General features: G+C 38.6%; 1 protein-coding gene across 1 annotated transcript; it reads left to right on the plus strand.

The window, feature by feature from the left end:
- Positions 1-2,362: 2,362 nt before the first annotated feature.
- On the plus strand, positions 2,363-25,731 carry prpf6 (PRP6 pre-mRNA processing factor 6 homolog (S. cerevisiae)). Its single transcript, XM_006639588.3, has 21 exons — positions 2,363-2,626; positions 3,135-3,300; positions 3,454-3,572; positions 3,684-3,762; positions 4,163-4,339; positions 4,973-5,128; positions 5,550-5,644; positions 6,134-6,290; positions 7,273-7,435; positions 10,645-10,763; positions 11,622-11,840; positions 14,388-14,510; positions 14,766-14,887; positions 15,497-15,635; positions 16,547-16,666; positions 18,259-18,435; positions 19,105-19,238; positions 19,720-19,811; positions 23,382-23,496; positions 23,898-24,024; positions 24,780-25,731. Exons 1-21 carry the CDS (start codon positions 2,397-2,399, stop codon positions 24,930-24,932), a joined length of 2,982 nt encoding a protein of 993 aa, XP_006639651.3. The 5' UTR covers positions 2,363-2,396; the 3' UTR covers positions 24,933-25,731.
- The last annotated feature ends 53 nt before the right edge of the window (positions 25,732-25,784 follow it).

Consider the following 25,784-nt stretch of genomic DNA (forward strand, 5'->3'; position numbering starts at 1 on the left):
TAATAAATGTTCCAGGTACATTACCAGTCCCAGAGCAGATATTTTTAAGTATAGTATTACATACCTTTCTGGAATGAATGTACATATAAATTATGGTCAAAACCATATATTGAATCACAGTCAAGTCAGATGGCTTCAAAGAAATCTTTTTCTATTACCTGAAAATGAAACGTCAAATTAATTCAACATATCAATGTTTCTATAAAGATTTACATTTTCAGAAATTGTAATAGATGTATTATAAAAGAATAAAGCTTTACTGTATATGTCTGTCTTTATAAATACATCTGTCTTTATAGTCATTGGATTATAGCTTATAGTAAAACCAATGTAAAAAAACAATTTGCTAAGCAAAAATCTGAGTTTTAATAATAAATCTCTCCTACATGAATAAGAATTTATGTGAATGATGTTTAAAAGTAGAAAATACATGTGTTTTTCTTTACCCAGGATATATAACGAGTATAAGAACATTACAGACTATATATTATGGGGGGAAAATATTATTCCTTAAATGTATTCTTCAATGTATTCATCCTTAAACGTTAAGCTTCGGTATGAATTCAGAACACAATAATAGAAGCTCACTGAACAAAAAAAAGGTTACTGACATTTGAGTATTCCAAAGAAAATGAGACTTTCAGAAGAAGCCACCCTAGTTTGTCAGATAACGCATGCCCCTTCTTAAATGCGAGAGACGCTCATTTTCTGAAATTAGTGAAAATTCAAGAAACTAAATTGTCGAGGGATGAACGATAAGTACAATGGAATTCAATCACACGCTAATCTTGTTTCTGAAATCCACATCATTGTCTATCCTGTACACTGGATTGGTAATGGCATAGACTCACGAAATTAAATTATCTCCCCTAGAACAAAGGTTACCTGAATGTCTCCTAAAAGTCTATAAAACTGAACACCTTGTCAACTGAGCCATATTCGTTGACATTAAGATAGGCTCCTCGCAATCGTTAGAAAGTGGAGCAAGGTGTCTAGTTCCATTACAGTGCAGGGCAGCAAAACACTCAACATGTAGCAAATGGAATTACAGCGGAGATTTGGATTGGCATTCTGGTTGATGAGTTGGCCATGAACGAAGATTGCAGACTGATCTATTAAGTCCCGCAAAATACATGTCAAATAATTTAATCAAACAAGGGCCTCTTCCTCCCTTTTGTTTATAGGCTTGACAGACATGGAAATTATTTTCATTATCTCTCCGTCTCTCGTTTAAATCAGCATTCTAGTTCGTTTAAACATGCAACATTATGGCCTGCTATACGAAGGATCATTTTATATTGTTCTGCTGCCCTCTAATGTTAATACATTGTGTGTGTTTGTGTGATAAACAGCTGTATAGTATCTGTATAGCATTTATACAGTGCTTTACATATATGGGAGAACGTGCTTCATCTGACCACCTGGATGACGCGTGGTAGCCATTTTATCAGGCAGCCTCACTTCACAGGCAGGTCAGGTCTTAAGAGGTTCAACCTATTTTCGTTGCGAGTATCTCCTTTCAAAAAGATCGTTCCCCGTAAGAAACGCCAGTTTTAGCATCAAATAAAATTTCTATACATGATTGTCATAAATAAAACTCTCTTTAATAATAAGATATTAAAATCGAGTGCTAAACATCAGTTAGATCCATATCTTCAGTCTATTGTTTGTTGTAAGAATTATATAAATATCATGAATGCGATTTATATATATACCTTTTATTTTGTTAACTGAGTATTCTGTCTATAGAAGTCGTTTGGCTAAAGACACCTGACGAGTAATAGTAAAAAAAAGATCATTGTGAAAATGTAATTAACTTATAACAAATAAATAAAAGTATAAATATGTAAAGTAAGAGGGGTTTAGATGGTCAAACAAAATCCCAAATCTGTAATTAGTAACAGGTAACAGTATACAGTATTAATCTACAGAAAACCAAGCAAAATCTAAGTACAAAAAGCAGGATGAACCAAATAGTAATAATTAAACACCACACGCAACTGTTGGCATACCATTTCACTGTAAGAAATATAAAATATATTGGAAGATAAAAATAAAGTGTAATTATTGCTATTTCCATTTTAAAACCAGTTAAACTGCTGTTACTTATATTTTATATGACAAAATTGACATTGGTTCTGTTGATCTGCAGTTCTGATCTTTATATTTCACATTGCACCAAGAGTAACGTTTTTTACAACAACTGAAATCTTCAATTTGACTGTGTTTATTAATCTGTGAGATTTTACTGAGTAACATGTAGGCAAAGTTTAAACCCCCATATTTAGAAGGGGCTTAAAACGACCAGTAGGGGAGCTGTTGTGGTAAATCAGCGCAATCGCAGTTAAGGTTAGACCTTTACCCCGGAAGTTGTTTTGGTTAATGGTGGCGCAGAAATGGCTAGCGTTTCCACAACTCCGGCGTCTAGAAACGCATCAAAGATGGCTAGTTCATCAGCAGGAGCTGCTGGTAGCAGCAGTGGAAGTGGAAGTGGAGGTGGAAATGTAGCCTCCAGTCTGTCTGGGACTGGGGCAACTTCGAGCCTCACCGGGACACTTAACAAGAAGAAGAAACCCTTTCTGGGCATGCCAGCACCCCTGGGATATGTGCCTGGTCTCGGTAGAGGGTAAGATGTGATCCCCGTTCATTGCATCTTAAAAAAAAACATGCAGTTTAGTCTTTTATGTATTTTAGCATTATGGGGTTTGATAAGCTGTCTAGAAATAAGGCCACACAAGTCAAGTTGTTATAAGTTGTGGAAAAGATTTAAATCCATTTCGCTACTTGCAGTAGGCTTTTTTCAGAAAGTACTGCAATTAAAGTTTGTTCCTGAGCTAACGATAGAACCATAAACCTTTGGTTGCTTTGATGTTTTCACTGACGATATTCTAACTATAAAATACTGACGATGTTGCGACTCTAGACGTCTTTGCGACCTTGTGTTAAATGTAAGATTTCATATTATATATATTAATAGTCTATGCGGCTATATTTGTGTAGCCTAGCTTAATTAAATTGTATACATTTTGGATGTTGTGTTTTTGGAAAGGAAGACTACAAGTGTTTTGGATTACAATGGCGAAGTTATTCTCTGTGCTATGTTATCGACCGGACGGCTGTTGTGTTGTTTTCAGTGCCACTGGTTTCACCACCCGGTCTGATATCGGCCCAGCCCGGGATGCCAATGACCCAGTGGACGATCGCCATGCTCCTCCGGGGAAGAGGACCGTGGGGGATCAGATGAAGAAGAACCAGGCAGATGATGATGATGAGGATCTCAATGACACCAACTATGATGAGGTAATAAGCCTTTATGATGAGGAAATCATCAGGCACATCCAAGGCTGTAGCCATTTTTTCTAGAGGCGTCTTTAATTTGAACTGACGGTTTTATGATTTTGTACAATCGCTGTTTTTAAAGCATGTTAATCAACCTTTCTCATATCTCTGCAGTTCAATGGTTATGCTGGTAGTCTGTTCTCAAGTGGGCCCTATGAAAAGGACGATGAGGAAGCAGATGCAATTTACGCTGCTCTTGATAAGAGAATGGATGAAAGGAGGAAAGAGAGAAGGTGGGTCATCATAGATGAAAACGTCATTATTTCATAAAAAAAACAACATTGCTCCTTGTGTGATGTAGTGAATAGCTTTATCATCGCTTGTCTGATCTCTGTTTTCAACAGAGAACAGAGAGAGAAGGAGGAGATTGAGAAATACCGTATGGAGCGTCCAAAAATTCAGCAGCAGTTTTCTGATCTTAAGGTTTGTACAATGATAAGCGTTTCAGAAAATGGTTTTCATTCTCATTACACATGAAATACAATGACAACAGGTATATGTTTCTCTCTACTGTTTGTCGTGTAGTAAGTCTGTCTTTGGACCAAAGCTGGAATCTAACTGAGGCCTCCAGAAATAAATGTGCCGCAAAATTCAGCCACTTTACTTTTGTTGCAAATGTGTATTACATACATCTTTCACTAACAGGGAAGTTCCTTCAACAAGATTATTACCCTTAGGTAATTCAAAAACATCCAAAAAGCATGCAGATCATTGTCATATAAATATATGTGGTAAAAATAGATCACTTAAATGCTATAAGTAGCATGTGTTCACGAAGGCGTGCTGTAATGAGTGTAACGAGTCAAGATTTCTACATCTCCAGAGGAAGCTGGCCGAGGTCACTGAAGAAGAATGGCTGAGTATTCCAGAAGTGGGCGATGCCCGAAATAAACGCCAGAGGAATCCACGCTATGAGAAACTTACGCCTGTACCAGACAGCTTCTTTGCCAAGCACCTCCAGACGGGAGAAAACCATACGTCAGTGGACCCCAGGCAAGGGGTTAGTGTGCTTGTTTTCCTGTTTTCCAAGTTTGTCATGACTTTGTTTTGTTTGATACGCAGTTCAGTGCATCGATTCACGTTTTCAGAAATTTACATCAAGGTGCATTCTCAGAAACAAACATTATATAAATAAACTATAATACAAGCTTCCCTTTTGCCTCTTATGTAAATGGTTGCTATCTAAAGTGAATTTATTCATCAATTTACTGCTAAGTGTAATGTCAAAAATTCTTGGTAATTCCAGAAGGAATAACCAGGGTAGTTGAATGTTTTTTTTTTCGATAAGCCACCCAGCATCTGCCGTGTTTATTTAGAAGAGATGCATTGTAATTTTAAAATGCACCAGTAGATGTCAGTTTAAGAAAACACCCGACAATATATAATGATGTATAGCTTTATAGCCCACAGAAGCGTGAATGCAGAACATTTTTATTTTTCCTCTCAGTGATAGAAACCCCCATGAGATATGTTCTCACTTTAAGCTAATGTTCTCCTAGCCCTCTTTTTCAGCATCTGTTCATTATTCTTCAGCTGTAAGCCTCCAGCTGAGAGTACAAAAATAAGAGTGGAAGACAGGGTTTTTCAAGAACAGTCAGAAAACTGTTTGTTTTTATTTGGATTTTTTTGTCAGCAATTTGGAGGGCTAAATACACCTTTCTCTGGAGGGCTGAACACCCCTTATCCAGGAGCAATGACCCCTGGCCTGATGACCCCAGGAACAGGTGAACTGGACATGAGGAAGATCGGGCAGGCCAGGAACACCCTGATGGACATGAGACTTAGTCAGGTGGGAAAGTATTCCTGTTTCTTTGTTCCTGATTTCTTAGGTTTATGTCATTTCTTATGACATTTAATGACATCTCTTTGGGAAATTAGTCACACTCACTGATTCCAGTTTTTCTAATAAAGCCATGCACCTGATTGCTTTTGCATTTGGTGAATTTCATTACATATCCTTAGAAAAATGTCTGTGTGTCTGTGTTTCACATGTAGTAATTTTGTGTTACCAACCATAGCAGTGTGGAATGTAAGGACCATGCCATTGTATAGAAGGAGCTCATTTTTTCAATTTCACAGTTTTCTTAAAGTTCAATTTTGGAGCTGTAAAGAAAGAGTTCATAGCAATTCTGTGTGGGAGATGGGTGATTTTGGACAGTTGCCTTTGTGTGGTAGCCATTTCCTGAAATTTCTCTCTCCTGTGTGTGCAGGTGTCTGATTCTGTCAGTGGACAGACAGTTGTTGACCCAAAGGGCTATTTGACAGATCTGAACTCAATGATTCCAACTCACGGCGGAGATATTAAGTAAGCCAAATTAATATAATGAGTAATTAAAAGATGGTTTAAAGCATTTTTATTTATACCATTACTACACATTTGCTAACTTGCTTCAATGATAGTGTCATGCTTAAAATATTATTTTGTGTTAATGGCAAGCTTTTAAAAACTGTGATTTAGGTTTTATCAACATATTTCCAATAATTTATCTAGTTGTTCCAGATAACATAAATGTCATACTTTTTTAGGTTTATTCTTGAAGAGACAGATTTCAGATGAGTGGGGGGGGGGGTAGTATCTGGTATGAAAAACTAAAATTGCTTAACAGTTCATGCTCTTCCAGGGCTGCTAATACAATTCAATCACTTTTAAATTTGAAGGTCTGCTTGACACGCTTTAATGACGACAGTCATTTCACAGAAAGCTTGTGCAATTTCTTTTAGCCTCTTAGTAAAGTCTGGATCGGGTTCATCACTGTCATCTTAATTCCTGATGGCTGTGTGTGTTTACTGGCAGTGATATCAAGAAGGCTCGCCTACTGCTGAAATCCGTGCGGGAGACCAACCCTCATCATCCTCCTGCCTGGATTGCCTCCGCACGCCTGGAGGAGGTAACAGGCAAGTTGCAGGTGGCCAGGAACCTCATCATGAAGGGCACAGAAATGTGTCCCAAGGTAAGGGGTCCTATCGGTTTCATAGCTTGCTTTATTTTTAACTTTAAATCAGTATTCTGATTTGTTGTGCATCCATGGGAAGTTTGGAAATAGTTTTTTTTTTATTCTTGTATGGGGTCATTACACAACACATTACTTCAGGGTTCTTGTACTTTAAAGGAAATCTGCTAGCATCATGTGCAGTTGACCATACTGATAGTTTTGCAAAGAAAACCACTCCAGTGTGATAGTACAAGAACATTGTACAATGCATGAAAAATGAAAATCCATAAATAGGACCCGAATAATGCATTAATGCTGCTGTGAATTACAGTATGTAAGATTGATTCTATACTATTTCAAAAGCATTGATAATTATTACACCAGTATCAATTCATTTCTTTGTGTAATTGTATAAGAGCTTAACAGTGCTCTTTACTTAAACAGGAATTAATGCCAAGAAAGCCTTTGGGTTTTAACAGTACTTTAATTTTTTTTATAAATTTACTTTGGTTAGTGTAAGTCAATCTATTATTAAGATTAAATAAATTTCAAATAACATTTTGAAACTATCAGTTTGTATCTTTAGTCACTGCACAGTTAGCAATTACTCACTTAGTCCAGCATATCAAGAATCATGGTATGGAGTCGACTGCTTAGCTCAGTGAGGGATTTAGGTAGGTTTATTTTGTTAGATTCTGTAGTGGGACTATTATCTGGGGTCTGGTTAATTTATTATTTCAACGCAACAGTCCCTAAATGTTTCTTCTCTGTTAAAGATCCCAGGGAATCTCATCAGTGGACTCGTTTGGGTCATGCAAGCTAGATGATTTCTGGGCTAAGATTTCTGAATCTGGGAGGCAGTGGCTGGGAACTTTAAAAGTAGATTGTGTTTCAGGTAGCATAAATCATGGTCTGCATCTGCCCTAATAGGGCCAATGTATTGGTGAAAAGAAAAAAAAGAGACGGGAGGAAACACAAATGTCAAACCCCTTTATTTCAGAGCGAAGATGTCTGGCTGGAGGCAGCAAGACTACAGCCAGGAGACACCGCCAAAGCAGTGGTGGCCCAGGCAGTCCGGCATTTGCCTCAATCTGTCCGCATCTACATCCGTGCAGCTGAGCTGGAGACAGACATTCGGGCCAAGAAACGCGTCCTGCGGAAAGGTGAGAAAGCCCCACAAATTTATGCCTGATTATTCATGACAGGATTGTGTCTGTTGACTTTAATATTGAGGTCCATTGTGTTTTGGGGGCGTTCAGAGGTGCAGCAGTGTTACTTTAGAATGTGATTGTGAAATAAACCTGTCATACATCAGCAAAGGGCTTAGGGTCGGAGAAGTCACTTAGCTGTTATTATTCTCTCTCTCTCCCTCAAATAAATCTCTCCATGAAAGAATGTAGAATGTAGAATCGGGTCTTCCAGGACTCCATGATTCCGCAGTTTCAGGAATCAGAGCAGACTGCAGTCGGTCAGAGAATTACATGGCAACCACAGAAAATCACTGCCTGTGTGTTTACTGCAGATGCAGAGATAAAACAGATTTATTTTGTACCATGCAGGCGTGCCATGGCACTAGATTACCGCTTTCATAAAATGTAGAAAATTATGCAGCATTATTATTTCTATAATATCCCAGCTTCCTTCACAAAGAAAGCAGGGAAATGTAATGGGTTTATGAAATATTGTTCCGGAGCACCAATGCAAATGATCCGATGGTCTTATGAAATCAGAGGAACTGAAAGAATATGATTTGAATCTCAACAAGAAATTTGCTGTGATTGTCGCGACTGGAGGAAAAATTATAGGCACGTTTTTCTTTTCTGAAGTTTATTTTCTAAACACAGCATAAAAAAATCCATCGTTTGTCATAGACTCAAAGACAGATGTGAAGTTTTCCATATTTAGCACTGTGTACCAATAGGGCAGTATGGCCATGTGGCTGTAAGCCCTGAGCTGTCACAATGCTTGGGTCCTGGGTTCACTTCCAGACTGGTGCGTGTTCTTTGTGGTGTTTGGATCTTCTCCCTGTGACTGTGGGTTTTTTGAGAAGTGCTCCAATCTCCTCCTTCTTCCCAGAGAGATGCTGGCTAAATAAATTGTCCCTGTGTGCACGCACCCTGTATTAGAGTGCGGCCCCAACTCGGGTGTAGTCCTGTTTTGCACCCTGTACTTCCAGTAGAGGCTTTGATATGCCATGACCCTTACCATGAAGAATTGCTACTAGATCTGTATTAATAAGCTCTTAGAAATGTTTAAAACATTAAAAAGACCAAAAACTATTCTGCAGTAAGAGTATAAAGTATCAGTCTGATAATTGTGACTCTTTATTAACATTTTCAATGACTTAAGTTGTAACTATAAATAGTATTTCTCATCTCTTTTGTTGATACCCACGGCATTCCAGTGTATTGTGGGAAATGTACGAAATGGCATAAAGGCGATGAGCAGTATTCTACTGATTAAATTGTTCTTCGTGCAATTTTATTTTCTTCGATAATATTTGTTCAAAATAATTTGTAAATTCCTTATAATTAAATGAAGCAATGCGAATTAAAACTATAAATTTGTGTTATGAAAGAAAGGAAACACAACGTTTCGGCCTTGGAGCCTTCTTCAGGTGTGAGGGTCTTCCTCGCACCTGACGAAGGCTCCATGGCCGAAACGTTGCGTTTTCTTTCCTCTCTTTTCAGCATGGAATAAATCTATTACTTGTTCCTTATTTAAATCTTATGTCATTGACCTTAGTGCTTTGATGGCTTGCACCATTCTTTGTGAGTTAAATTGTGTAAAACAGGGCATCTCAAGCAGCAAACACAATTCAGTGCTTAATTACATTTTTGGCAAATATTCATGTAAAATGGAAAATATAGCCAGTACTTCAAACTTGAGGTCAAATCTGGAGAAGTTGTTTAAGATGCATTTATTAAAGTGTACTGTTTCATAAAAGACAGCTGGTAATGATCACAGTCCAGCTTCAAGAGGGTTGAGGCAGATGTGTCAAGAAAACGCTTGGTTGAGATGAAAGCAAGCTGAAACTCTAGTCTGAGGCAGGGCTTGGGTTCCCCTGCTTTCTTCATGTAGGGTTTCCTTGGCTCGGAGTATCCATTCCAAGAAGCCTGTTAGGGACATAGATTAATGTCTTGTTTCCTCTTTCTAAAAGCTTTGTTCTGATGCTCCATTAAGCAGTTTGCTTGCACCAACAGGTTTGGGGTTTTAAAATTGTGCTTTTTTCCCTTATGACCTTGTTAATTTATGCATGCATTTGTATTTATCTTTTTTAAGTCAGATAATGTGCAGAACAGGATCTTGGATTTAGTCTAGACTGAATATTGATGAACCTCACTGTATTGATGAACTTTGACTACTCAAAATTAGGAAATCATGGGCTCGTTCCAGTAACCAATCTTAATTAAAACAGTCTCAACATGTGTTTTGCTTTTGTAAGGGTTCAGCACCACCACAGATTGTTAGGGAGTTGCACACAATTTTTTAGTTACAGAAATGGTATCGCTAGGTTTGAACTAAATGTTAAAATGTTTTGTTGTGTTTAGTTACTAGTCTTGAATTATTTAACTTATGCCCTAAGTCCACATCTCATTCTGTTTTTTTTATGAGTAACATTGCCAGCATCCACTAGTGCCTGGACTTCTACAGAAGCCATGCCTTTTCCGCATTTTTTCTAAATCAAATAATATTTATTGAAACTTTATCATTAAAGAAATAATGGCACGGGCTTCCAGATGTGGTAACTATCATGAGTAGTTTTTGGGGAGAATCAGAGATAAAGGAGGATTAACCAGAAATGAGAGGAAACTGGGAATTTCATCCTTATTTTACTTGGCATCTGGCATTAAAATCAAATGTAGGTCTTGGCACCTTGTTAAGAATATAAGTATAGTTTGGAATTGGTTACAGTTAAAGTGACGCACACTTGAAAGCCTTGTCTTTCAACACTTTTCCCACACAGATAATACCATTATAGGTTAAAGATGTCTTGGTAGGCATTAAAGCACATACAGCAGCCTAATTCTTCAAAGACCTGCAGAAAGAATGTAACATTAGATATTCACATTAATCTTCATTCATGTTTAACTTTTCAATGATAGTAAGTAAAAAAAAAAAGAAGGCGGTAGGTGTAGAATGAGAGAGAAATCCCATTTGCTATTTTTTTTCCTCTTAGAATTATGATGCCACCTGATGCCAGGGCCTCTTTTGGGGTGAATAAAGTTATTAAATGTCTCTTGTCAGGTTCAAAGGAATTCAGTCTCCAAATTGTTTATCCCCCAGAAAAAGGTTGTCGAAACGTTTCTTGTATAACAGAATGGTATGGGCAATGCATTTGCTGTAAATGTTGTTTTTGTGCTCTCGGCAGCTCTGGAGAACGTGTCCAAGTCTGTGCGATTGTGGAAGGCCGCAGTGGAGCTGGAAGAGCCCGAAGATGCCAGGATCATGCTCAGCAGGGCTGTGGAGTGCTGCCCTACCAGCGTGGAGGTGCGAGAGCAGCATCAGCTCACTGAGAGCCAGACTTTCAACTGACACTTTCAAAAACCACCCACAAAAAATACACACCACAGGAGACTTGAACAGAACCCCTCCCTAAATTCCTTCACTCTGTATAGCACCCTACCTTGAAGGAGCCCCATACAGCATTGTGTCTCAATATTTGTTTCCTTTGCACCATGAATCCTAGTATTGATGAGTGCTGTGTAAGTCTTAACTGCTAAGGAGAGGAAGAACTAATGGCAGAGCGGTTCAGTCATCTTTTTAGCGTCACTTAATCTAGCACTGACTTTGGGGAAACTGGACTCCAGGTTGCTGACGCATATTTTAAAAGCACGAGGTCGTCACTGAGTGCCAAACTTCCAGTTTTCTTTTTGTGATGATCTGCTGTCATCACCCAGACTGAGGCCATTACCCTTTTTAAAAATTGAATAAAGTGTAGTCTGAAGATAAAGTTATCAACTTAGAAACTGTTGTCTGTTTTAGATAGTCATTGATAAAAATTGGAAAGTACTTAATGTCCATAAGTACAGTAATTCTGTACTTCTCTTTAGTAGTTAATAAAATAATATTGTATTCTACAGCGACAGAACAGTGCGTTATAAACTCTTACTGCTTGTTTTAAACTTATCATAAATTCTTAACAAACCATTGAAGGCTTATAACTAGTATTGTATTCCTGGATAGTGAAAAAATCCTTGAACCTTTCATTTAAGTTGTTGTTTATTAACAAAATTGCACCCGCATTTAACAATTTTTAAGAAAATGATTAATAATTTCAGAAAAGCATCTGTTCCCCGCAAGTTTAATTTGATAAAATTGTTGGTTTATCTTTCTTTTTTCCTTTAGCTTTGGTTGGCCCTTGCCAGGCTGGAGACCTATGAGAATGCCAGGCGTGTGTTGAACAAGGCTCGTGAAAATATCCCCACTGACAGACACATCTGGATCACAGCTGCCAAGCTGGAGGAAGCCAATGGCAACACACAGATGGTTGAAAAGATCATTGACAGAGCCATCACGTCCCTCAGAGCCAATGGAGTGGAGATCAACAGAGAGCAGTGGATTCAGGTGAGGATTCTCACTTCTCTTAAATACTTTGCTTCTGTTAGTGGTGTTGCTGAAAAATGAAAATCGTGAGACTTTGTTTTGATATTGTACTTCTTTTAACAACCTTTCTTATTGTAAGGGTGTCTAGGATTAATCTATTTTAGTAAAAAAATAAGTATGTAAAGAACAGTATTAATTATATATATCTTTGTACATATAAAGTTTGTTCTGTTAAGACTCCCTTCTGTAGGCTGTCTGATATAGTTTGGTATCTGCCTTTTATGTGCTATTTTCTAATTATAAACTACATCTGTGTCACTTGCTCAAAAGCCAAGGATAAACTCTTCCAACTGGAAATTCTCATTATGTAATTTCGGAGTCATTCTTCACCCTTTAGGCCTGCTTGACTACCTTTAGGCCGTATTGGGCGTCCTTCAGTATGTATATTTTAACTCGCATGACGAGAACTGGGCTAGGAGGTTTGATTGAGTTAAAGTGTTGTCTAAAGCACAACTGCTCTTTTCAGTCACAGTAGGTCTTTCAAACTCAAAAAAAGTTTTCACACTTTTCTCTCCTTCCACCAAAAAGCAGAATAGGTTTAAGAAGCAGAATTCTGTCAGAATCTGTGTTGTGTTTTACACCCAGAAAAAGAATAAGGAAATGGGAATATTTCAGCTGTATTCCGTGAGTGCATGCTTCCGTGAGAAGTGTGTGGTGTTCCACTGAACTTACTCACAGCTTGACTATTTTAATTTGTGTGTTGCACAACCCCTTCATGAGAGAAACTATTTTTCATCTTTTTGTCGTTCTATGACATTTCCCCTAAAAGAAATTCAGACATCCTAAGTAAGACTGGAACTTGGCAGTAGCACTGCACTTGGAGTTTGGATGAGGATAATAGAACAGCATGTGAGAGAGCAGAGCCAAGTTGTCGTGTAATTATATAAGTGCAACCCAGCTGGAAGAGCATCAGTTAAGGACAACTCGACCAGCATGAGGGAAAGTCACGCAGGCCAATAAAAGAAGGGATTCTGAGAAGGAATGTGGTTCTGACTTAGTTCTTCAGAGGTGTGGAATAGAAACATAAATATATATAACATATCATGTAAATGCTAACTTTGCCCAAGAACAGTGGTACAGAAATAAAAAATGAATGTTTGCTGAAGAAAGTATAGGCTGCTAGGAATTTCCAGCATTTAAAAATGCATTGTGATTTTTTTGTGATTGTGATTATCCCAATAAGCAGAGATATTTCTTGTGCAAAAACTTTGAGCATGTTGTGATGCAATTTAATTTTATATGATCAGGTCTATTATTCTAGGGTCCATTTCCCCCTTTTCTCCTCTTAACAAGTCAGGATAAAATTCTGTGGTGCACCTTGAGCATGTGGGTGTAGGGGTTTGTGTGTTCAGACGTTCCATCAGACCCTGAGTGTTTGAATTAGGAGAAAGTGACCCTTGGATCTATTGAATATATTGCTCATTACTTATAGCCAGATGCTTACTCTTATTGATAACAGACACTGGAATTGTTGATCACTGATGCCATAGCAACCATCTGTTTTTAAGATGTGTAAGAGCAATTTCCTTACCACCACATATTGAAAAAACAGTTACAGAAGCTTCGCTCAACAACTTTCCACAGTGAAATGGTTAATAACAGTACAATCCAAAGTGCTACAATCAGAGTAGATACTGAAGATTTCTCAGGTGAAGTTCTCCGTTGGCAGCCATGTTAGGTTAGCTGGAAGGATGTGTTTAAACCACTCATAAAGGTTTGGCTATAGCAAGGATGTATATAATTATTATATGGTAGTCTTCAAAATCCTTTAAAATAAAGCATGTAATGTGCTGTGGTGAGATTTTGTTTTTCACTGAACCTGAGATCTGAGTCTTCTCAGAATACTTTTTTCTCCGTGATCTTCTGCTATCGTGGACAAAAGGCCTCCCTCAGATGCTTTCCCTTCCTTCGTATTTGTTTCAGTCGATGTCTAGTCAAATAGTTCTAATGGCGTTAATGCTATTGTTGCAATGAATTCTGAATAATTGTCAAGTATTTGTGGAGTACTGCAAAATTAAAATAACCTATGCAGCCCCATAAATAATGGTTCTTGCAGTGATCTGACCTCAGATAGCTCTGTACAGTCCCGATGTCGTGAGTCTGAGTTTGAATCATGTCAGCAGCTGGCTTTAACTGGGATTTCCCAAGTGGTGGCACCAATTGGCAGAAAGTTTGAAAGGTTTGTTTTGGATTAGTTGGCCAGGGTTGCCTGAGCTATCCGTGACTCCTGCAGATTCCGGGTGCCAATTTGCAATGGTGTTAGGGATGGATGCTTTTGTCCACATTCAGCCATAAGCTCCTACAGGGAACTATTGAGCTGTAAGCATTGTGTAGAGCTTGCAGGATATCAGGTGATGAGTTCAATGGTGGATCAGAGGAGTGGGTCCGTCCCCATTCATTCTCTCTTTGCAGTACCAGAGTTGTTGCTGTGAGAAGCACTTGACATTTCCAGTTTCGCTGGGAATGAAATGCTGCATCTCAGAGTTAATGCTGTCTCTTCTTCTTCAGGATGCGGAAGAATGTGACAAGGCAGGCAGCGTGGCCACTTGTCAGGCTGTCATCAGAGCAGTCATTGGTATTGGGATTGAAGAGGAGGACTGCAAGCACACCTGGATGGAGGATGCTGAAAGTGTACTGTACTCTTTAAATACAGTGTACTTTATAAGATTTCTAACGGGGTTAAGGGCTTGTAGATTTTTAGAATGCATGTTCACAATTCTTTGTTCGCCTAATGTTGATGAAAATGGTACAAATCTGTAACTGTTTTAGCTAATGTTTCCTATTTTTGTATTTTCTAATGCTGAATTTCTGCCATAGCTTTTATTTGGCATTTCGTGGTGGCAGTTCTCAGCACTTTGTGATGTTGTGTTAATTGCCTCTCTTTAGTGCATTGCACATGGTGCCCTGGAGTGTGCAAGAGCCATATATGCACACGCCCTGCAAGTCTTCCCAAGCAAGAAGAGTGTGTGGCTCAGGGCAGCCTACTTCGAGAAAAGCCATGGAACCAGGTTTGTAGATGTCAGCTTTCATCATCCTGTTACTGACAGCACTGAACAGGGATCAATTTTCACATAAAACTATTTAAATAATAACTGTTGTGTTGTGATTAATATTGAAAAAAATCCTTCTTCAATCTTAGTTTTAGCCTTCCCATCCTACTAAGCTTTTATGACTTGCTTTCTTATTTTTATTCATGACCGTAACCTCCCATCAATCATTGTTCTTGTAGTTTGGCACCGGATCTAGTTGTCTGTTGCAATTAGAATAGCAATTTGTTGGTTATTAAGGAAATTTGATGTGCAGTTTTTGCATATATAGTGCTGGCACATCACTTAGTTACTTGTCAGCACTCTTTGTAAGCTTCATGATAACAATTTAAAGGTCTGGGTATCCTTTCTGTTGAACATTAACTATAATTATGCAGGGGGTAATTTGTTTGCCCCACTGTCATTCATTTCTAATCGTGGTTGCAACAGAGCATTGTTATTCTTACAAAATCATGACTGGAGACTGACACAGTTTCAGATCCCATGTGTGTTGCAGAGCAGAGAGCAGCTGCAGTACTGGCTTGCTAATGAAGAGGAGTAAAGGACTGTGTGGCTCTTTGTGTTTCTCAGGGAATCTCTGGAAGCTCTGTTGCAGAGGGCTGTGGCTCATTGTCCCAAGGCGGAGGTCCTTTGGTTGATGGGAGCAAAGTCAAAATGGCTCGCTGGAGACGTGCCTGCAGCTAGGAGCATTCTGGCTTTGGCTTTCCAGGTAAGTGCCTTTTCAGGCGACTTGACTGATCATGGGGGGGCCTTGTGTTCAGAGAGTCAGCTAGGTCATCGTTAGTGGTCCGGGTATGCGATGGTAATGACTGCTGTCAACCTTAGTTTGTCCATTTGCTGTGAATTGTGGACATAAGCAGCACAAAGCTATGGGCATATGCTGAAGCGTGTAACATGCGGTGTCTGGAATACTGAGACGTGGGAATTTATAACAAAGAAGTGATGCAATTGAGCCACCCACCACTCTCCCTCTAGCTTATTTATAAGCCTAGGCTGCTTATACATATAATTGTATATACCGTAAAGGATAGGTTGCCAGTACATAAAATCCAATCAAAATCTTGGCTTCTGTCAAAAATCGTCAGCATCCCTTGTGACCCTCGGATGTGATGATTCTACATCCCAGCCATAATGGTGCAAGGATGTTCACATGCTTTTTGCCATTACTACATTGTATTTTTAGGTGTGGTACATTGGTTCAGGTTGGGAATTTGTGTAATGAGAGAGAACTCACGATTTCAAAATATGGAAGTGCAGATTCACAGTGTGAAATAGTTATGTACATGGAATCAAAGGAGGATCTGTGTGGAGTTCTGCTTCATGCTTTAGGAACATTACATTCCCATGGGAAAATGTGTAGTTTTGAACCCATTTTGTTTTGTGAAGTCAGAGGTGGTTGGGTTTAAACATCCTGTAACAACAGAAAACAGGGTTTTGTGACAATAGCGGGGTTTATTTCTTCGCTGTTTTTTGTCCAAAGTACCCCAGCAGCAACTTATACAATCTTTTATGGGTGATTTTGTTTTCTTTTGTTATTATTGACCTAAAGGCTCTGAATCCACGTCATCAATAATATTCTGTGTGTTTTAAAACAGTACCGTGCTTATTTGTTTTTCCTAGGCGAATCCAAACAGTGAAGAAATCTGGTTGGCTGCCGTGAAGCTAGAGTCTGAGAACAACGAGTATGAAAGAGCGAGGAGACTGCTGGCCAAGGCTCGGAGCAGTGCCCCCACGGCGAGGGTGAGTGCCCGGGACGAAGCCCCCCACGCAGGCAGACCCCCAGCGATCTTGGAGATCGGGGGTGGTTGAAAAGTTGAAATGTTCTCAACCTTTAAGTGAGAGCCAACAAAACCTAGATAATTTCCCTGGTTCCCATGGTGATGTTTTTTTTTAACAAATTGAACTTTACTATTAATTAAAGGCTCATTGTTTTTTCACAGTGACATTGGATCACATAAAAAATGAGAGGGGAATTAATTTGTTGATGCCCAGAAGCTGTTCGGAAAGACTCTGGCCAAGTTAAAAGGCTGACATGCCTAATTAATATTTATTGAAAAATTAATATTTTTATGAAGCAGGTCTGACTTGAGCTGCATGCAGTTAAGTGCTAATATTTGTTAAAAGGGCTCTCATGTTGTCAGGGCATCACAGTTTTGCAGAGTGCTATACTTCGTTGCCCAGCTCACGCTGAAACATAAGAACTGGTTCCCTTGAAATAATTTAGGTAATTGTAAAAAAACTTTAACCTGCTCCCCAGCACCCTTTAGTCTGTAAGGTAAAACGTACTGGGAGGGTGGATTTCCCAGCTCTTCAATCTTCAGCTATTACCTGAAAAAGTGAAGATGAAATTCGTGTAAAAGTTAAACGTGAGGAACATTTTGGGGAATCACTTTTTTGACGGTTTCAAAGCAAAGTATTTAACTGGATAGTCTTAGCAAAGATTTTTTTTTGTTTCTTTTAGCCTCAGGTCTGCTCTACAGCTGTGTTTACTTAACTTAATGATGCATTTAAACTGCCTACTGTGAAAACTCCAGTCAAGGCTTGTAAGCCAGATATTGTGAAAAAGGGAAAGCTTACACAATATTGGTTTGCCTCAAAGGAGTGTCATCTTATCACTTTATAAGGGTTTGAGCTGTATCAGCTGGCCCTGATAGCTACACTGTTAGAAAAACAGGTAGGACTTGAAGGGTTTTACAATGTTTGTTGCAGTGAAAGTGCATGATATTCCTTTAATACTTCTTGCAGCTCTGGTAGAAATTGTGAATCTATCTTCTCCTTCAAGTGGTTTACAATGAGAAAAAATAAGCAGCTTGTTTGCTGTCAGAATTCCTTTATGTATCCGAGCTGGAACCATGGGTGCATTTCTGTTCCAAGCTCTGCTGTAGCACCCATGTAGAAAAATCCATTTGTGTCTCAGAATTCCACATTTATTTCTTGCTTCAGTGATGCACATTCACATTATATATACATTTAAATAGATTTTCCCAAGAGAAAATACTTGAAAATGTTGGTCAATTGGAGTTACTTTTTGTTCTACAGCGCCTTCTGGTTTTTGTTAAATTAAATTAGTCAGACAGGATTGGTCAATTTAATTACTGTTGTTTCTAGGTCTTGAACCATTGTGGAGTTTGGTTTATAAAACTTTCTAGACTGTACTTTAGATTCTGTTGTATTTTACACGCATATTACACACGTATTTTACAGTTTTGTTTTGTACATGGACCTTTAGTTTTGTCTGAACTTGAGTCGGAGTTCAGTCTTGCCATTTGCCTGCTTTTATTGCAATGTCTTTATCTCTGAAGTGTGAGAAATAAGCTTGTCTGGTGTTCCAGGTGTTCATGAAGTCGGTGAAGCTGGAATGGGTTCTGGGGAACATCTCCGCAGCACAGGAGCTGTGTGTGGAGGCCCTGAAGCACTACGAAGACTTTCCCAAGCTGTGGATGATGAAGGGGCAGATAGAAGAGCAGTCTCAGTGCATGGACAAGGCCCGGGAGGCCTATAACCAGGGGGTAAGCAGGAGGAGAAGGGTGGAAATGTGGCAAAGAGAGGACCTGCAATTATTGAACTCAGATTGGAGCTAAATACAACAATTATCTTCTTCTAATGCATAACAGCTATGAATTTGTAATTGCTTTTTTTTACAGGCTCCTAAATGGAGTGGAAAGGTCTTGTAGTGACCCCAATCCTGGCTGTAGCTAGATGGAGATAGATCGAAATCTGTAGCTAGAAATGCCGAGGCTCAGAAGAATCCTCGGAGCAGTAAAGAAAAAGCTGATGTTCCATTGAAAGTTACTTTTGTTGTTCATGTATAGAATTAAAAAATGAACAACATAAGAGTTGAGTAGCTTCAGATTTGAGAAAAGGAACTTTTACAGGAATCTTGACTTGTTTTCTGTGTAGCAGGTACAAACCATAAGTTAATATAGGCAATCTTCTTAGTTAAATCTATATAAAAGATTTGGGGGGCAATGAAATCGTGTGATATTTACCCTTTATTGGCTTAACGGGGTATTGGTTAAGGGATTTTATGTTATTAATTTATACTTGGCCTTTTCTAAACTGCTTGTGTTGTGTAAAGGGTGTATAGGATTTTTTTGCTCTACTGATAACAGTCTTTGTGAGCAACAACCAGTGAGTCAAGGGCCCAGCTGATTTTAAACCCTTGCCTTGTGTTCCAGCTGAAGAAATGCCCACATTCCATTCCCCTATGGCTGCTCCTCTCCAGACTGGAGGAGAAGGCAGGCCAGCTGACCCGAGCCAGAGCGATCCTGGAAAAATCCAGGCTGAAGAACCCTCAGAACCCAGAGCTGTGGTAGGTTTAGAGATTGGCTTGAGGACTTATCTGTAACATTACATTAGTGGTCTAGAACAGGGATTCCCGGTCCTGATTCTCATGTCCCCAGTGTGCTCTGATCTTCCTTCCATCTGGAATCAGTTACTTAAGCCCTTAATGTTACTAAACATGTGATTGATTTGACCCTTTTCACTTTTCCAGCTGCTAAAGGGTTTTGAAGGTGCTTTCGGTTATTCTTGGCTGAATATAAAATACCTTAAATAATCTTTAATAATCTTAAAGTTTTGTTCTGCCTTATTGCAACCAGCAAGTAAAATGTTTATTTTTACTACCAGCAGTGATGTGATATGGAGCGTACATATTTTGTGACAAAATCTTACCCTTAACATCGTCCATTTTTTTTAACCTTAGAGGGTTCTCTGGTTGTCTTGTGCTCTTAAAAATAATCAGCAAACAGGGGTAATTAGAAATGTCACCTAATGTAATGTGAATGTTTCAGGCTGGAGTCTGTTAGATTGGAGTACAGGGCAGGACTCAAGAACATTTCAAACACGTTGATGGCCAAGGCTCTACAGGAGTGTCCCAATTCCGGTAAGTGCCCTTAGCAGCCTCTGTCTACTCTTTACCTTCATTAGAAAGATGTCACACTCTAACTCGAGAGATATAGAAGTATTTTTTTACACCTTTCACTCACTGAGGTTTCAGGCAGATGAACTTTTGTGTCTAAACGATGTGTCCTGCTTGAAAGATAAGCAGTCGGCAGTTGACAGAAGTAGTTCATATTGAGTAGGCCAGTGTGCGCAGCAGCACGTTCAATTTAATGACTTAAATGAGGTTGTGTGAAAAAGTAATTGGTGAAGATGTTACAGTAAACTGACTCATCTCAGCAACGGGCCAGACAGAAGCAGGTCATAGAAGTAAAAGATTAGTATAGATCAAATATAGATCAGTTTATATCAGCTGGGTACCTGTAAAAGCGGAAATAGATGTATCCAAATCAGGATGGACGTACCAGTTTTATGTATGATGATAGCCAAACTTGGTTAAGGAGCGGATAACAATATTCCTATCCAAGCAGATACAGCTGATCTTTAGGAGCTGAGCATTAGAGCTTCTTGTTTCGACTTTGTCTTTCTGGCAATGTAAAGGATACTGTAGTAAAATAAAGCTACTGACTGTGATACCCAGCTGGTCCCCTTTGTTAAACTTGCTACTTTCCTACCTGTACACACAGGTTCGTTTTTCATCTGCAGTTTCCTTCTGTCTTTGCTTGACAGGCTGTAAATGGGTATTGATGCTATACAATAGATGACGTGTAAGTTGAAGCAGTGGGGCATGGAATGCTTGAAGAACTTTTTCCTGGCACAGGATGTTAGAAATTGGCTAGATTTATGACTCTTGGGGGAAATTAAAAAAACTGGGGTTAAATCCAGGTATGTTTTATTGTTGGCAAGGTCCAGCATGTTTATGAATAACCTAAACTTCAAAGTTTCACTCTTTGACTGCGAAGAATTATAAATGAACTTTTTTGTTTTTCATTTACTGTCAGATGGTGGAAAAAATCTGTCCTGCATTCGCAACAATTACACACAACCTTAATTTTCTGTATTTGTATAAGACATAGGAGGTTCTACTTTCTTCACTTCTCAAAGTCAGACATTTTGAATTCAGCTGGGAAAAGGCACTACACCAGGTTTGAGAATTCAAGAAGACAGAGCCTGTATTTCCTGACATTTTGTAGATCAGGCCAGTGGAACTCAACAGACTTAAAAGACTGAGCACTCAGTACTTGCCAGGTTTTCAGGTTCCAAAAGCTGTTCATTTTGTACGTCTTATGTGTTGTCAAACGACAATTAAGGAGTTGAACTACGCTAGGCTGTCCTGGGATCCTCCCCCAGAGGGATAAAAAAAAGGCAAAGAAAGCACCTTTGTTTTGTGTTTTTTTGTTTTTTGTTTTTCTTCCATGGATATTTAGGCTTGTAGTTATTTCTGTTTTTGAACGAGAAAAATTCTGAGTCATTTCCATCCAGTCTTAAGAGCTAAGTTAAGATCTGGACAAAAAAATCTTTCTAGTTAGCATATCTCTACCTAGTAAATGACATTTTGCTGAATTTGCGTATTTTGAATAATTAAAGTAAATAGTTCGGTAACTGTAATATATGAAGAGTAATGCAGATCTACCAAAGTTGAAATGAAATCTGAAGACAATGACCTGCTTTGACAAAGGATAGTTGGCACACGCTTCATGGACACTTTCATTTATGAGCTTAAGTAGGAGGTGTTTGTGGTTTTGCAAAAATAATTCTGAAATTAGCTCACCGTACGATTTGTTAGCTTCTGCCTTAAACTGGAAGATGGAAATGTGTATTACCAGAAACTTGCATTTGTGATTTAAGATGCCAAACATAACTAGGGTAATGTTCTGGGAAATTTTGGATTGTTGCGGTAAGACATAAAAAAAAAACCTAGAGCTGGTAAGTGGGCTGTGGATGTTGATAAAAAGCTAAGTAGGTGAAGGCTGTGTTGGATAATTTTTTTGGCGGATGTTGCCTTGGTTATTTCTGTGCCAATTACGTTATTCCTGAATGCAAAATGCTCAGGGCCTTATGAATTGTGTTTTGCTATGCCAATCAAGAATAAATGCTTTCCATTACATTCCCCATTTGGGAGATTGAATTGTTTCTTCAGAAATGCTTAATGTTCACTGTATGGACACAAGTAATGGAGAAGAAAAGGAAAAGGATACCTGTGTTGCTTAGTAATATTTTTATTTTTAGACTTTTATAGTTTCCCATAAATGATCATACCTTTTAATGAATATGAAGAAGTTGCAAAGGCATTAGTAGTTGAAATGAGGTTACAAAGGGACTAGCCTACATTTAGATTAAGAACAAGAAATAAGGGTAAGAAGAGCATATTGGATTTCAGTAAATCGCGTGTTTTCTGAAGCTCTTTGTGTTTTTCCAATCCCTGGAGCAAAGTGAAGTCTTTGCACAAGAAATGCTCATCCCTTAAACTCATTCTGTTTTTTGCCTTTTAATTTGGGCTGCACTGGGAACAGTGGTTTCTTCAGTTTTCTTACTTTTGTTTATAGATTATTCTCTGTGATGGAAACCAAGAAAAAACACTTGGATTGTCATATCATGAGCCACTCATTTTGTAATATTTGTTTTTCTCATAAATGTTGGTATAAAAAACATTGCTTGTCACCTGTTCTAAATTCAGTATCTCAGTTTTACTGCTGTAATCGAAGAAAAAACATTTCTGCAGCGCAAAAAAGAATTATATGTTGCAGTGATGCTGTGAACACACCTTACCCGAGAAAAGTGTAGTATTTTTAGCCTCGTAGTGCCCCCTAGTAGGATGTTCAATATTTACAGGTTTTAAAGATGTTGATGATGATCTTTATTAATTATAAAAATGTATTTTGAATATATGGTGTCCCCCAGATTTATTTGCTAATGAAAGAGGTACAATAAATATTGAAAGCAGAAAGGTTTAAGGATAGAATAATGTTTCTTGCTGAAAACATTTTGAAAATGTTGTATGGTATTTTTAATAGTGTTGCAAAAACCAAAGTCATATTTGTCATAATTTTAGTCTACAAAGCACAAGGGTCACAATTATTCACACCCCTGTAGTTATTATTTGTAAATACCTGTATGATGCTATGAGGTAAGGGCATTGTATAGGAGAAATTTGTGAACATTCATTCCTCCACGCAGAATGGAGTCTAAATCCTTCAGACCCTTTTGATTCTGTTTGTGAACTTCTTGAGTCTTGAGTTAGAATTATAGATGTACAAGAGAACATTTCAATTGAAATCTAATGGATTCAATATTTTAAACATAGATCTTAAGCCATTTTAAACCATTGATTTGAAGACATCTGATGTATTGGTCCAGTTTTATTAACAATGCTCTGAAGAACTCGATTTTTGTATCACTGTTGTGTGTTTAGGATGGTATGTGAAGATGTATTGGTGGATGCTGTCTATTATTGTTTTAATGTTGTATATTTGTATTCTATGTATTTCAATTATATGAGCTCCCCAAACCAAATTCAACTAGATGTGGCAATGAAGTATTGAAAAGCATGTTCTTTTACTGGGTTGTAATACTGCTTATATTACAGATTCTAAGTCTTTTTTTTTTTTTTAAGGAATACTCTGGGCAGAAGCCATTTTCCTTGAATCTAGACCTCAAAGAAAGACCAAGAGTGTGGATGCCTTGAAGAAGTGCGAACATGATCCTCACGTTCTGCTTGCAGTAGCCAAGTACGTTACAGCCTTGAGATTATTTGCAAACCTTATTTTATGTCAATTCAGGTATCTGTAAGGAATGTCGGTTTAACACGGTGGGTAGATCTGATCATTAAAATCTACAACTTCTACACCTCTCTAGTTACATAGTAGGCATAACCATGAAAGATCCGATTTGTTTGTAACAACAGGTGGAAAAAAAACTAAAGTTATTCACTGGAATAAAGAGGTCTTAATTCTAAAGCTGTTTAATGGCTGTTTTCTTTTGTGGCTGTTAAAGAATACCTAACTACATTTATGCTGTGCATATGACTTTAGCTTACCAGGCATTGATCTTGAAAGAAGAAGTACAAAAATGTAAAAAAACACAATTCCCAGGAAGCTAAAGTGCATATCTTTTTTTTTTGCTGTTGTAGGTTGTTCTGGAGTGAAAGGAAAATAACCAAGGCCCGCGAGTGGTTCCTCAGGACCGTGAAAATCGAGCCTGACCTAGGGGATGCCTGGGCTCTGTTCTATAAGTTCGAAATCCAACATGGAACAGAGGTAAGGGCTAACATGTAATCCATCTTCAAGAGGAACGTGTTTCACCCAAGCAGATAAAAACACACAGTCATCATCAAACAGCAGTATGTCTTTATATTGTGGCACACTTTAGAAATGTGACATATCCCCCCCCACCCCCGCCCCAACTATTTATTTAAAATTCAGAATTGCAAGTTGTTTTTGTTTTACCCAGCTAATTTTCATAGTGTCTCAGCTCACAATTCCAAATGCTGTGACGGCATGCAGTGGAGAGCAAGGAAGTATATATACGCTTCTGTCCTGCCTACGTTTGAGCCAGTCAGTTTTTAATAAAGGCACCAGCGAAGATTCAGCATTGACTGGGGCAGAGCCATGTTCAGTGACAGTGCTGCATGCCTGCAGGCACCCACTAGGCCACAGGGCTTGCTGAAAGCCAATGGAGCTCTGTCTTGACTAATCCCACCCCACACTCCGGTTCAGTGTGTTGTGCACCAGTGCTTGCAGAATCCCGGTCACAGTGGACTAGTGACATTACCTGGGCTCGGACCCGTGATCATAGAGCTGAACGCCCTCTCCGGCAGGCGACTTTACTAGTTGTGTCACACAGGAGGCCCCTTCCTGCATCATAATCTGATTATCCTTGTGAGTACGATATTATGAGAGGCTCCAGTAAGCCCATAGCAACTGTCAGCGTCCGTCTCCTTCTTGTGGGGTGTCTTTGGTGTTTCCCGATGAAGATCTGGAAGCACAATGTCTCGTCTCTCTGTGATCACCAGGAGCAGCAGGAGGAAGTCAAGAGGCGGTGCGAGAACGCCGAGCCGCGACACGGAGAGCTGTGGTGCGCCGAGTCCAAGCACATTCACAACTGGCAGAAGAAGATCGGGGAGATTCTGGTCCTTGTAGCTGCAAAGATCAAAAACACCTTTTAAATCGCGCGCACCGACTCTGTTTATATAGAACCGAATGCTTTCCCATAGGTGTAGCAAACGGAGCATGCCCAAACTCTGAAAATCCGTTTCCTGTCATGCAAATGTAAACTGCACACTGTGTGTTTTTTTAAAAAAACAACAAATGCATCTATAAAAAAAGTGAAAAGTTGTATTGTTTTGTCTTTTAAGGAATGATTACTATAAGTGCTGTTTCCTACTTATCACCCTTCGACCTCCCCTGGTTTTTTCTTCAGCAAAGGATTGATGTCCTATCTAGTGTCGCTGAACTGAAGCATCTTTTGGCCTGACAAAATATATTTATGTAATAATTCCTCTTTGTAAATATTGTGCGACCTTTGGGGTTTATATACAGATTTTATTTCTTTTTCTGTTTTATTTTGGATCTGGGACATAGACTACAGTTTGAAAGTGCTGGATTTATTTTAAACTGTGACTGTATCCTATGTAGTGCGACAATGCATTTACCTCGGGAAGCCTTTGAGTGATATATTTTTGGTCAACAGTGAGCTTGGCAGTAATTGTAACTGCCTCCTACTGTATGTAAAAGTGTCCTGACTTGCTTACTTTGTTGAAAAGGGAGAAAACTGAATGGTAACTGTAAATGTATGAAGCTGACCTTTACTTGTAAGTTATTTTTCCATTAATCTTTTTAATTAAAGGAAAATGGATTAATAAAACTACTATTAACAAATGTCCCTACATAATTGTGTCATAATATTTTGTCCCTACAAAATATTGTGGATACAAATTTGGAGATAAAATAAAAAATAATCTTGTTGTTTGTTTGGGTTTTAAAGTAATATTCTTTACACAATAAATAACATTATTATT

The sequence above is a fragment of the Lepisosteus oculatus genome, chromosome 16, assembly GCF_040954835.1.
Source record: "Lepisosteus oculatus isolate fLepOcu1 chromosome 16, fLepOcu1.hap2, whole genome shotgun sequence".
In the NCBI taxonomy this organism is placed as follows: domain Eukaryota; kingdom Metazoa; phylum Chordata; class Actinopteri; order Semionotiformes; family Lepisosteidae; genus Lepisosteus; species Lepisosteus oculatus.